General features: G+C 48.6%; 1 protein-coding gene across 4 annotated transcripts in view; it reads right to left on the bottom strand.

The window, feature by feature from the left end:
- The window catches only part of DNAH14 (dynein axonemal heavy chain 14), a 599282-nt gene that overhangs the window by 553406 nt on the left and 31364 nt on the right, over positions 1 to 14512 (bottom strand). For 3 of the 4 annotated variants that reach the window (XM_075925276.1, XM_075925277.1, XM_075925279.1), the window contains exon 4: positions 4787 to 4956. The exons of the other annotated variant lie outside the window; for it this stretch is intronic. In XM_075925276.1, coding sequence (XP_075781391.1) covers positions 4787 to 4956 — 170 coding nt within the window. The remainder of the gene's footprint in view (positions 1 to 4786; positions 4957 to 14512) is intronic. 4 annotated transcript variants of the gene reach the window in all.

Here is a 14512-nt window from a genome sequence, read left to right as displayed (position 1 = left end):
AGGACAATCGGGGGAAAGGCGTATAGTAATGACATTCCCCAATTGCGAAGAAAAGCATCTCCTAAGGAGTGACGTCCGATCCCTGCCCTGGAGCAATAATTGGGGCACTTGGCGTTGGCCGCCGTAGCAAACAGGTCTATCGAGGGGAACCCCCATTGGGTGAAAATATAATGCAGAATGTCCGTGCGAAGTTCCCATTCATGGTCGTGGGGAAACAGCCTGCTGAGTGAGTCCGCAACAGTATTCTGGACACCTGGCAAGTAGGTGGTTGTCAGGATGGTATTGATACGGATACACCATTTCCACAAGCGCATCGCCTCTATACAGAGGGATCGGGATCGAGCTCCTCCCTGTCTGTTCACATAGTACATGGTGGCAATATTGTCCGTAAGGATTCTGATGGTCGTATTCCTTGTATGGGACTGAAAATGCTGACATGCGTGACGCACTGCTCTTAACTCAAGAATGTTGATGTGTAAGAGCATTTCCTGCGTAGACCAGCGAACTTGAACCGTCATGTCGTCCATATGCGCTCCCCAGCCAGTAAGGGACGCATCCGTTGTTATTTGCTTCGACGGTTGTGGGCAGTGAAAGGGAATGCCCACCGTAAGATTGGTCGGCTTGGTCCATCATTGCAGGGATTGTCGTACATGTGGTGGTATCACCACCACCTTGTGAATGCTGTCTCTTACTGGAGTATATACTGTAGCCAGCCAGTGTTGGAGGCAGCGAAAATGTAACCTTGCGTTTTGGACAACAGTTGTCAAGGCAGCCATGTGTCCTAGTAGTTGTAACGACACTCTGACTAGAATCGTTGGGGCATGTGTCAACGTGTGAATAAGATCTCGAATGGTGGCAAAACGTTCAGCAGGTAAGTAAGCACGCGCTGTTTTCGAGTCGAGCCTTGCCCCTATGAAAATCAGATCTTGTGTCGGTTCTGGCGAGGATTTCTGCATGTTTATGAGGAGACTCAGAGAGTGAAAGACCCAAGAGGCTGTTGTCACCATGTGTTCGGCTTCTGAATACGTTAGGCCTCTTATGAGGCAATCATCCAAGTATGGGAAAATTGTCACTCCCAGTCTGCACAAGTGGGCAGCCACTACCACTAAGGTTTTCGTGAAAACTCTGGGTGTGCATGCCAAACCGAAAGATAGTACTCTGTATTGGAAATGTTCTCAGCCTAGCTGGAAACGGAGAAAACGCCTGTGTGCCACATGGATTGCTATGTGGAAGTAGGCATCTTGCAGGTCGAGGACTGCAAACCAGTCCCCCTTGTTCAACGATGGGATGATGGCATTTAGGGTCACCATCTTGAAACAGTATTTCCTGAGATAGTGGTTTAACCTGCATAGGTCCAAAATGGGTCTCCATCCTCCTGTCTTCTTCGGGCTAAGGAAGTACCGGGAATAAAATCCTTTCCCCCGAAACTGACTTGGTACCCTCTCTATTGCGCTGATATTCAGAAGGTGCTGAACTTCTTGCTTCAGCAAATGCTTGTGAGAGGGGGTAGGAGGGGTGGTAGGGGGAATGGATAGAAAGGGGATGGAGAGACCAGATTGTACCACTTCCAGTACCCACTTGTCCGCGGTGATATTGGACCAGTGAAGATGGTACTGTTTTAAGCGATGGTGAAACAGATGTAAAGAATTTTGTGGTACGTTGAACGTGGGAGTCGTGCTTGCATCCTCGACAGAAAAGTCAAATCTGCTGCTTTTGAGCAGGTTGACTGGACGAATGGTTCGGTTGAGATCTCTTACATTGAGGACGCTGTCAGAAACGCTGATTGTCTTGGGTATGCGGTTGATTCTTATTGAACGCATAATCGTATCTTCGTTGGTAAGGATAGTAGCGCTTACGCTTATAAGGAGGTGTGTACATTCCCAAGGTACGTAAAGTGGTACGTGAGTCTTTGTCAGAATTGAGAACTTCGTCGGTGTTACTAGCAAAGAGCTTTTGCTTATCAAAGGGTAGGTCTTCAACTTTATTTTGAAGCTCCCGTGGGGCTCCTGCAGATGATAACCAGGAAGACCGTCTCATTGCGACCCCCGTAGCCGTGGCCTGTGCAGCTGTGTCGGCCACATCCATGGCCATCTGCAAAGTAGTATTACGGGCTATATATCCCTCTTGGACTATGGCCTTTAGCAAGGGTTTCTTGGCATCAGGGAGATATTGTAGTAGCTCTGTAAATTTCGAGTAATTATCAAAATTGTGATTAGAAAGGTGGGCCATATAGTTTGCGATTCGTAACAATAACGTAGCCGAGGAGTAAACCTTTCTTCCAAAAACGTCCAATTTTTTATTATCCTTGTCTTGGAATGTATTTTTATATTGGGGAGCTTTAAGCTCTACGTTGTACCACATCAACAACAAGGGAATTGGGTTGAGGATGGTTGAAAAGGAAATCTAGTCCTTTAGCAGGTACAAAATATTTTCTATCAACTCTCTTACTAGTCGGGGCAGCCGATGTAGGGGTCTGCCATATTTCGTTTGCCACTTCCATGATGGCCTCATCAATAGGAAGGGCGATCTTTGCCCACTGTTGTTGCCGTAGATTTTTTAAAAGACAATGTTTCTTTACTGGTACATCCATTAATTGTCTCTCCTGTGTGTTCGCGACTCTCTTGAACAGATCCTGGAACTGCTTCAGGTCATCCAAGGGAGGGGCATCTTCTGGAATCACTGCCTCATCTGGAGAAGAGGAGGAACAGTCGGCTGGGGGAATGTGTGGTTGAGGATCTTCTGCATCGGACAATTGGCCCTCTTCTGGTTCCGAATGATCCTGATGGATGGTTAAGTTTTCTGAAGGAGGCGAAGAAAACAATTGTTGTGGATGGTCAGGTAAGTGCGCATTGGGTAATGGACAAGTACATGAAGAGCCTCTATAGGATAGGGTAGCATGGCCAGGGTGGGGGCGGTCATAATCATCCCTGCAGTAGCAGCCATAGCAGTGGTCTGACCGCACTGGCAAAGAATATCTGGAAGATCTTGAACTGCGGATGTAGTAGACCCGACATGGTGACCGTCTCAGTGATCTGTGCCTTGGTGACCTCCTGGGGGAGCGAGAACGCGATAGAGAGCGTCTTGATTCTATATAAACTGTGTCCCCCCGTGAGGGTCTTTTAAGTAGCTGGTAAGAAGGCGAGAGGCTATAGTCCCGGTGCCATCGGTATCTGGGTGGAGAAGGAGACGGTCCCAGGGAGAAGGTAGGCGATGGTGACAAAGCCCTGTAGATTTCTTTCCCTGCAGCTTTACAAGGCAAAGAAGCCTTGTCAATTTCAGCTGCTGGTGGAGAGCTCGGTGCTGAACCTGGCTGTGGTGCCGATGGAGAGCCACATGGGGGCAGTGTTGGCGGTGCCAAGGATAAGCCCGGTGCCGGCAGATCAGAGCATGCCTGCGGTGCCACTTGGGACGTTTGCTGGCTCGGCACCGGGGGGCCAGCTAGCGCAACCGTTGGCGGTGCCGGCTTGCGCGCTCCCGCTGATGTCGGCTTATGCACTATTGCCAGAGCTGGTGCCGCTGTCACTTGCAGTCCTGGCTCAGGCGATCTCCTCATCCTAGGAGCCCGTTGATGCCCTGGGGCAGGTACCCCTGATGATTTGTCAGGGCATTTGACTTTGGTGGTGGCAGGGAGGGATTGCGCTGGGAATGGCTTAGATTTTTTACTAATGGTCGTCCCAGGAGACGTTGCCTGCTGTTTCTGAGCTGCTATGCCAGAGGCAGGTACGGCATCGGACTCCAGCACCTTGCCATAAAGGATGAGTTTGAGGTGCAAGTCTCGATCCCTATGAGCCCTCGCCGTTAACTTGCTGCAGTGAGTGCACTTCTGGGGGACATGCGTCTCACCCAGGCACCTCACACAAGAATCATGACCGTCCGATACCGGCATAAGGTCCCAGCAGACGGAGCATTTTTTAAAACCGGGGGATCCCGGCATGGTGAATTAAGGAGGAGGGAGAAATTGAGTAGTCTCTCCTCCGCTTGTCTCTTTAACTGGCTGTGAGATCCAGTCCGTTTCCCCTCTTTTTTTTTTTTTTTTTTAAACAGATAGTCGCAGTCTGAGGGAAACTTTCCTTCTTTCTTCTTCTGTTTTCTCTTTTTTTTTAAACTAGAAACCAACAAGAACTAAATAACTAATCAGGCTCTGAACTATTTACAAATATGAAGGCTTCTTTGAAAAAGCCGTTGTGAAGTGAAACTGACAAGCAGGAGCTCTCGTCCACGACCGAGAGCGGCTGAGAGGAACTGAGCAAGCCGGACCGCGTGCAATACTTCAAAGGCATGAACACTGCCTCGGGCAGCCACTCATGCGCGGTCCGGCGGACCACAGCTCTGATAGCTCTCCGATTCGCGGCGCCGGGATGGGACCCGACACCTGGAGTGGAGCACCCATGGGGCCACTCGAAGAAGAATACACATACGCAAACACTCAAAGAAATAGGTCCATTACTTGATAATTCCAAGATGTATCATACTCCTAATAAATAAGTAAAAACTTAATCCAATTCCATTACAAAAATTTGTGCAGAGGCAGAATGAATATTAATATTTCACTCCTTGTATACAGGACAAGTGCTTTACAACCAATATATTATGCCAAATACTAACAGCACATCCAGACTTAAATAGCTTAAATTTAATAATAGAGCAAGTTCGAATGTGACTGCACTTGAAATAGAAGTACCCGTGATTTGTAGCCCTCTTGTCACAAATGCACAGGAGGCAATTTTTTATTTTCACCATAGTAATTATACAAAGCACATTTTAAGCTTAATTTTATCATACTTACCTTCTCTATCTATGGTAAAAGAAGCTGATATGCCAGTAACATGCTGAACTCCTTCATGAACAAGAATCATAGAAAGTTTTTTTCCAGGGTCACGCTTCAACTCTGAGAATATAATTCTCTCACACTGAGACATTTCAGGACTCTCCCTTTCTTTTCTTGAGAGTCTAGAACTGAAGAAAACTTTTCTAAATAAATATTTTAATATTTAAATAGAGAAAAGAATAGTTAACAAGAAGAAAACATTTATGCAATTTTTCACATTTATAATTAAGGCTCAACTCCTCCTAGCATGAAATTAAAAGGTAATTCTCTATGAAGGGAAGAGGAAGTTACTCACCCTGTGCAGTAACGACGTTTCTTCGAGGTGTATGTCCCCGTGGGTGCTCCACTTGAGGTGTCGGGCTCATCCCAGCACCGCAGGTCAGAGAGTCATGAGACATGATCCAGCCTGACCGTGCATGCATGGGGCACGTGCTGCTCATGCTGTTTACTAGCTTGCGCTGAGTCCGGCTTCCCACCAGTTCCTCCGAACCGGATCACTTCTGAAAAACACATAGATAAACTCCAAAGAGGGGAGTAGGGCGGGTCGTGGAGCACCCACGGGGACATACACCTTGAAGAAACGTCTTTATTGCACAGGGTGAGTAACTTCCTCTTCTTCTTTGGTGGTGTCCCTGTGCGTGCTCCACTTGCGGTGAGTACAGAGCAGTAGCCTCATCTGCGGAGGAAGGATCGGAATTAAGATCTGTCTGCTGTGGACAGCACCGCAGAGGCCAGTGCTGATTCTCGAGCAATCGTGTTGTTGGCATAATGCTTAGCAAAAGTCATGTCCGAAGACCATGTCGCCGTACAGCGAATGTCTTGGATTGAGACTCCTTTGAGAAAGGCTAGAGAAGTGACCGCTGCTTTAGTGGAATGAGCCATAATAGGTGTTGGTATGGACTTATTCCGTAAAGTATAGCAAGTGGTAATACATTTTGGATGTGTCTACGTTGGCACCCTTTTCCGGAAAAGGGATGCTAATGAGACCAGTTGGAATTGCAAATGCCGCGGGGGATTTAAATATCCCCCGCGGCATTTGCATGAACATGACTGCCGCTTTTTTCCAGCTCGGGGTTTTGCCGGAGAAAAGCGCCAGTCTAGACAGGATCTTGCGGAAAATAAACCCTTTTCCGCAAGATCCCTTATTCCTACTTTCAAGGGAATAAGGGATCTTGCGGAAAAGGGTTTATTTGCCACAAGATCCTGTCTAGACTGGCGCTTTTCTCCGGCAAAACCCCGAGCCAGAAAAAAGCGGCAGCCATGTTCATGCAAATGCCGCGGGGGATATTTAAATCCCCCGCGGCATTTGCAATTCCGACTGGTCTCATTAGCATCCCTTTTCCGGAAAAGGGTGCCAATGTAGACACAGCCTTTATGATTATTTTACATATTTGCTGCAAAGACAACGGTTGGCCTTTGCATCTTCCGTCAGAGCACAGGAAAAGCTACTGGGATCGTCGAAATGATCGAGTCCGATCCAGATAAAAAGCGAGCACCCTGCGTGTGTTTAAGGTATATATACGGGCTTCATGTGCCGTTGCATGTGGTTTGGGAGAGAAAATGGAGAGTATTATCGGTTAATTGATATGGAATTCCGAATTCACTTTCAGCAGAAATTTTGGGTGAGCCCGTAGTATTACCCCTTGGTTGGTGAACAGGGTATATGGAGGAGTGGCCAAAAGAGCTGCCAATTCTCCAACTCGTCTATCCGACATTATGGCTAGAAGGAATACCACTTTCATAGTGAGACTCTGAATGTCACATGTGGCTAGAGACTCAAGGGTGGATATATAAGTGTGTCCAAAACAAACTCTAGATCCCACAAAATAGGCAGTTTCCTGTGCAGAGGGTGTAAGTTCATTAAACTCTTAAGGAAACGGTAAGTCATCAGGTGAAAATAATTGAAAAGCCTTCAATTGATTGTCTAAATGCAGAAATCGCTGAAAGGTGGACTTTAATAGATGAAAGACCCAGTTTAGAGCGGTGTAGATGAAGGGCATAATCCAGAATGCAGTGAATTGGAGTGGACATCACATCAAAACCATTGGCCATACACCAGGAATGGAATGGATGCCACTTGTAAAGGTAAGTCTTTCGTGTGGAGTCATGTCTGCTATAAAGTAAATATTTGTTTCATGTCTTGTGAGCAAAGTGCTTCTGTGCTATGGAACTAGCTAGGAACCATGCCATGAGGTGCATTCGGTCATGAACATCCCTGGCTGCATGAGCAAATCTGGTCGTTTGGGTAACGGGTATGGTGGTTGTCGAGACATTTGCAGCAGAAGAGTGAGCCAGGTCTGTCTGGGCCAGAACTGGGCTATTAGTCTCACCGTGGCCTTTTCGTCGATTATCTTCTCCAGTACTCTCGGGAGAAATGCAACAGGAGGGAAGGCATAGAGAAGATGATGATGAGTCCAGCTTATCAGGAATGCATCCCCCAGAGATGCAGACTGGCCCAGACTGGCTCTGGAACAGTATCTGGGACATTTGGCGTTGTGATGTGTGGCAAATAAGTCTATACTGGGGTGTCCCCAGAGTTGGAATATGGAAAAAACACTTTGTGGTTGAGTTCCCACTCATGCTGGGAAAACATGTATCTGCTCAAGGCATCTGCAATGGAATTGTCTTTGCCCGGTAGGTACGTTGCTATGAGAGTGATTTTGTGACTGACACTCCAATTCCATAGCTTTGTGGCTTCTGCACATAGGGATCTTGATTGGGTCCCTTGATCGGAGAAGACCTGAACCATCTGATAACAGATCCTGGGAAGGAATGTCTTGCATGCATTGAACACTGCCCTGAGTTCTAGTAGATTGATGTGCTGCAGGGCTTCCACAGCATTCCATTGGCCTTGAGCGAATTCACCCTCGCAATGGACTCCCCATCCTAGGAGGGAAGCGTCTGAAGTAACCTGGACAGTGGGATGCAGACGGTGGAAAGGAACCTCGGAGAGCATGTTGGTTGGAGAATTCCACCTTGCCAGGGATCATTTAATTGTCTATGGCAATGTTACTAACCTGTGTATGTCTCAATTGCCCAGACAATATATGGAGAGCAGCCAATGCTGCAGACACCTGAGGCGTAGTCTGGCGTGCTGTACTACATACGTTGTCACTGCCAAGTGTCCCAAGAGTTGGAGGCAGGTAAGTATTGACACTCTTGGGCTGAGGGACAGAGTCTGTGTGAGGTCCTGAATTCTGTGAAACCTTTCTGGAGGAAGATAGGCCTGGGCCGTTGCAGAATCTAATCATGCCCCAATGAACATGAGGGATCTTTGAAGTACGAGCGAGGACTTCAGAACATTCAATACAAGGCCCAGGTCCATGAATAAGTGTCTCGTGACTTGAGCCTTGATAAGGCAATTGTCTAGATATAGGAAGATCATAATGCCTTAATGATGAAGATATGCCGCCACCACCGCGAGGGTCTTTGAGAAAACTCTGGGTGCGGAGGAGAGGCCAAACGGAAAGACTTTGTACTGAAAATGCTGTGTGCCTACGACAAACCTCAGGAAACGTTTGTGTGCCGGGTTGTGGAGGCAGGAAAAGGAAATAAGGAAATTTGTGTGCAGTCATCTTGGTCTTGTTAACAAGAGAGCAAGAGCCAAGCTAAGTCTGTGGCCTGACAACGCGAGATCTGTAATTAGACGCTGTCTTTGCCTCTCGCCTCCATATGGAAATAAGGATAAAATGCTGACTCTAGCAGGGACCTTGAAATAAGGAGCATCTGGGTAGAACTAAAATAACTGTTAGCCATTGGTGGTTGTAATGGGAAGGAGACTAATTGTTATTGTTATTATTGTAACCGTTCTGCCGGGTAGGCCTGGCAGTAACCAGGGCTAGGTTCAATATCTTGGGGCCATCATACATAGAACTGGCTCAAGCCCCCACCCAGTAATCTGGGAAATTCACACACCCCTGGGCGCCTCTGAGAGGCAATGCTTCCCCACTCGCAATCACTGAGTCTGAGTGTAGGAAAGAAACATTTAATGAAACAGAAAAGGAAGTCATACGGCATTAACTTGGGGAAAACACCACAAACAGTTCATAACCCCAAACATGAGCCAAACCCCCACTCCAGCCAAGAATCGCCTGAAGTCCAAAACAGTCCGACACCCCAAAAGTCTCTGTCCCTGGTCCATGCCACCCAGAGTCCCAAAGTTCACCGCAGGGTTTCACCTCCCAACCTGGGTAGAAATGGGGGTGGGGGGATATATAGGGGGCACCTTATACGAAACTCCACCACGCTCCACCAGCTGTCTCATTCCACACCTCTGGACACTCCGCTGGACACCTGCCACCGCTCCACACCACGCTGCTGATGGCCGCTCCTCGCCTGCCGCTGCTCCACGCCACGCCGCTGGTCGCTGCTCCTCGCCTGCCGCCACTCCACGCCACGCCGCTGATGGCCGCTTCTCACCTGCCACTGCTCCACACCACGCCGCTGATGGCCACCCCTCACCTGCCGCCACTCCACGCCACTGGTCACCGCTCATCACCTGTCGCCGCTCCACACCACACCGCTGGTTGCCACCACTTCACTGACTGCAATAGGTCTAGCACTCAGCCAAACCAGTGATTTCAGCTCTCAGTGATTCCAACTCATTAGCCACCAGCTGGACTAGCAAATGAATCCAGCTTTCACTGGACTAGCAAAAGAAAAGACTCTTCAGGGAGTCTGCTTAAGGTCTGTCCTTAAAACAAAGGGGGAAAGGTACAGGCTGGGCCAGTCTTATAGCTCACACCTGGCAGGTGTGAAGCAGGCTGACTCAAACCTTTTAACCCTTTCCCCCAGCTCTGTTCACTCAACTCTGGAAGGGGGGAGGCTTGTTCTTCTGAGACCTCTTACCATGATGGTGGTGTCTCTCCTGCAAGCACTGATGGCATGTTTTACAGTTCCCACATTTAGGGGTAGCATGATTAATTACCCCCACAACAGTCCCAAATTATATAGAATTCTCCACATTCCATTCCAACACTGACCTTCCATCAGCCCTGGCTGAATGGGATTTTTACATAGCCACACCTCAGATTCTCTCCTGAGCAGTATTTACATGTCAACAGTTAACAGTTAATTACCTTGCAGAGCTAAACAACTGTAGTGGGCACACCCACCCCTCCTTTTAGCTGGCTGACAGCAAGCAGCAGTTCAGCCCCTGCTTACATTATATCTTAGCATACCACATCGCTTGCAGAAACCACCTTCATGACCGTTGGTCCTATTCTAGTAGGTCTCATCCGCTCGATCCGCCGGAGTCTGTCTTCACATGCTCGGGATAGACAAGTCACTATCTCACCGAAGGTCGATGACCCGACGGCTACTCTCAACCTGGTTTAGCCAGCCTGTCGAAGCTGTTGTCCGGGGTGTGGCCGCTGCACATGCTACAGCTACTAGGAGCCACAGGTGAGAGTTGAGTGACAAGTGGGGACCAAAGGTGGACGAGCTGCCCTAAAAGGACACGACATGCCCGTACATCGGAGGTGCTACCCCTCCCTGAACACCCCATACACCCCAAAGACATGAAAGATGCCCTGGTCAACCACTGCGCCCAGCCCATCTCCAACCGTCTCGACATTAGTCCTGCCATTGGAGTAAGATGGAATCTGGGAAGAGAGAGTGAGGCTGACTATGTGCACCTCTCCCTCACTTTAATCCAATTCACGCGCAAGTCTTGACATCTCGACATCTCCTAAGTCCTGTGGCGACGGGCGAGCGACGAAGCAGCAGGTGTGGATACACTGGGAGCTGTAGCCGCGGACCTGCACACAGGCGGCTCAGGTCTAATGGTCGTCTTCTTGCTGGTGGAAGCAACAGCTGGATTCGGCGTCTACCTGAGTGACTGAGCAGCCCTCTTTAGGATTGCACTGCTCACCTCCGTAGTAAGAGGAAGGGGCTAGAAAAGGTGCCCTAAACATTGTTTGCTTCATAGAACCCTGGCCAGCTTACCGCGGCTGGAGGGGATCCCATCTCATGCGGTCGAACAATAAAATTTCGAACAAAATGCAAGGTGACACCACTCACTATTGGCACATGGAACGTACGCACGCTTCAGGACAACCCTTCAGCAGACCGACCAGAAAGAAGAACAGCCCTGGTCGCCAGAGAGCTCACAAGATTTAACATCGATATTGCGGCACTGTGTGAAACTCGTCTAGCAAATGAAGGTCAGCTCATGGAAACAGGAGGTGGTTACACATTCTTCTGGCGTGGATGCAGCAGTGACGAACGTCGTGAATCTGGAGTTGGCTTTGCGGTTAAGAATCATCTCGTCCGCAAACTTGCCAGTCTTCCCAAGGGCGTGAATGACCGACTCATGACACTGCATCTTCCACTACCGAGAGGAAAGCAAGCCACACTGATCAGCGCTTACGCGCCCACAATGACGAATCCGGATGAAGTAAAGGACAAGTTTTATGAAGATCTCGATGCCCTACTCTCATCCGTGAAGCGCACTGACAGGCTGATTCTACTTGGCGATTTCAACGCGAGAGTAGGATCTGATCACACTGCCTGGGATGGCGTCATTGGAAAAAATGGAATCGGTAAATGTAACAGCAATGGCCTACTATTACTGAAGACATGTGCGGCTCATGATTTGATCATCACCAATACCATCTTCCGCCTGCCCACTCGCAAAAAGACGTCCTGGATGCACCCACGCTCTAAGCACTGGCATCTCATTGATTATGTCATTGTGCGGAGGAAAGACAGACAGGATGTAAGGGTGACCAAGGCCATGCCGAGTGCTGACTGTTGGACTGACCACAGACTTATCATCTCCAAATTAAGCTTTCACATCAAGCCAAAGAAACATCCGCAGGGAAACAAAGCTGTGATGAAAAAGATCAATGTCAGTAGACTGAAGAACCCCAACACAGCAACTTTACTAGCAGAAGATCTTGGCAACCAACTTTTAGAGCTGCAATTAGAGGAAAATGCTGAGAAGGACTGGGAACGCTTCCGGGATATTGTGCACTCTTCTGCACTAAAGGTTCTTGGACCCTCACACAGGAAACAGCAGGACTGGTTTGATGAAAACGATGAAGAGATCAAGGCCATACTTGCTGAAAAGCATCGCCTTCACCGTGCTCACCAGAATGGCCCATCGTCAACAGCTAAGAAAAATGCCTTCAACAACATTCGCAGGATCGTACAGAACAAGCTTCGTAATATGCAGGACTCCTGGTTGAGTGCCAAAGCAGATGAAATCCAGAAGTTTTCTGATAGAAACGATGCCAAACGGTTCTACGAAGCCCTTAGATCCTTGTATGGACCTCAGCCCTCAGGGAGTTCCCCTCTACTGGACTCAGATGGTGCAACTCTCATTACTGAGAAGGCTCTGATTTTACAGCGTTGGGCTGAGCACTTCCAATCCGTACTGAACCGCCCATCTTCCATCAATAACGAGGCGATAGATAGAATGCCCCAGGTGGATATCAACCACAGCCAGGATGTCTCACCATCAGAGACTGAAACCTTACAGGCCATTAGCCAGCTGTCCAGTGGCAAGGCCCCAGGATCTGATGCGATTCCAGCGGAAGTCTATAAGGGTGGTGGTGCAGTGCTTGTCAACAAACTCACTCAGCTGTTCCAGTCCTTCTGGAATCAAGGATCTATTCCTCAGGAACTGAAAGACGCATCTATCGTACACCTCTACAAGAGGAAAGGAAATCGACAAGTTTGCGATAATCATAGAGGAATATCACTGCTTTCCATCGCAGGTAAGATCCTTGCACGAGTGTTGCTGAATCGTCTGATTAACCACCTGGAACAGGGTTTATTACCCGAGACACAGTGCGGCTTCTGCAAAGAGCGTGGCACGGTGGATATGATCTTCGCAGCCCGACAGCTTCAAGAGAAGTGTCAAGAGCAGAATCGTGAACTGTACACCACCTTCGTGGATCTCACCAAGGCTTTTGGCACTGTCAGTCGCGAAGGTCTGTGGCGCATCATGTCGAAGTTTGGGTGCCCTGACAGATTCATCTTGATGGTACGTCAGTTCCACGATGGCATGACGGCTCGTGTTTTGGATGATGGAGAAGCTTCAGAGGCCTTTCCCGTCACAAACGGCGTCAAGCAAGGGTGTGTGCTGGCACCGACCCTGTTCAGCATAATGTTTTCAGCCATGCTGTCAGACGCCTTTCAGAACAGTTCCCTGGGAATCAGACTGAGATACAGGACCGATGGGAAACTGTTTAACCTGCGAAGACTCCAGGCTGTCACCAAGATAAAGGAGACTGTGTTACGAGATCTCCTTTTTGCTGATGACTGCGCCCTGAATGCTGGATCAGAGCAGGAAATGCAAGCCAGCATGGACAAATTTGCAGCAGCATGCGACAACTTCGGCCTTCTCATCAACACAAAGAAAACCGAAGTGATGCACCAGCCAGCTCCAAAAGCTCAGCATCAAGTGCCCACCATCACAGTGAAGGGACAAAAGCTGCAAGCAGTGGACCAATTTACATATCTTGGCAGCACCCTCTCCCGCTCAGTGACAATTGACATCGAGGTCAACTGCAGAGTCGCCAAGGCAAGCTCTGCATTCGGCAGACTGTTGACCAAAGTGTGGGACCGCCGTGGAATAAGCCTTGCTACAAAGCTTAAAGTCTATCGAGCAGTAGTATTAACTACCCTGATGTACGCCAGTGAGACTTGGACTATATACAGGAGGCACGCTAGGCAACTGAACCACTTCCACACGATTTGCCTCCGTAGACTTCTGAGGATCCGGTGGCAGGATAAGGTGCCAGACACAGAAGTCCTTTCTAGAGTAGGTCTGCCATCAGTTTACACCCTGCTGATGAAAGCTCAGACACGCTGGGCAGGCCATGTTGCAAGGATGCCAGATCATCGCATCCCTAAACAGCTCTTCTATGGTGTGTTGTAAGCAAAACTCGTGAAGTCATTCTGCCGCTCTACTCTGCACTAGTTAGGCCTCAGCTGGAGTACTGTGTCCAGTTCTGGGCGCCACATTTCAAGAAAGATGTGGAGAAATTGGAAAGGGTACAGAGAAGAGCGACAAGAATGATTAAAGGTTTAGAGAACATGACCTATGAAGCCAGGCTTCACGAACTGGGCTTGTTTAGTTTGGAAAAAAGAAGATTAAGGGGGGACATGATAGCGGTTTTCAAATATCTAAAAGGGTGTCACAAGGAGGAAGGCAAAAATTTGTTCCTCTTGGTTTCTGAGGACAGGACAAGGAGTAATGGGCTTAAAGTGCAGCAGGGGAGGTTTAGATTGGACATTAGGAAAAAATTCCTAACTGTCAGGGTGGTCAAATATTGGAATAAATTGCCAAGGGAGGTGGTGGAATCTCCCTCTCTGGAGATATTTAAGAACAGGTTAGATAGACATCTGTCAGGGATGGTGTAGACGGAGCTTGATCCTGCCTTGAGGGCGGGGGGCTGGACTCGATGACCTCTCGAGGTCCCTTCCAGTCCTATTATTCTATGATTCTATGATTCTATGGTGAGCTGTTTCAAGGGAAGCGATCGCACGGGGGACAAAAGAAGCGATACAAAGATACGCTTAAAGCCTCTCTCAAGTCCCTGGATATTGACACGACCTCCTGGGAGACCCTGGCACAAGACCGATCAACATGGCACACGCTGATCTACCAAGGCTGTCAAACATCTGAAGCCAGAAGGACAACCATAGCACAAGAGAAGCGAGCACTCCGTAAAG

The sequence above is a fragment of the Pelodiscus sinensis genome, chromosome 3, assembly GCF_049634645.1.
Source record: "Pelodiscus sinensis isolate JC-2024 chromosome 3, ASM4963464v1, whole genome shotgun sequence".
Lineage (NCBI taxonomy): Eukaryota > Metazoa > Chordata > Testudines > Trionychidae > Pelodiscus > Pelodiscus sinensis.
Note: the sequence above shows the minus strand (reverse complement) of the source record. Positions and strands in the feature narration are given on the sequence as shown.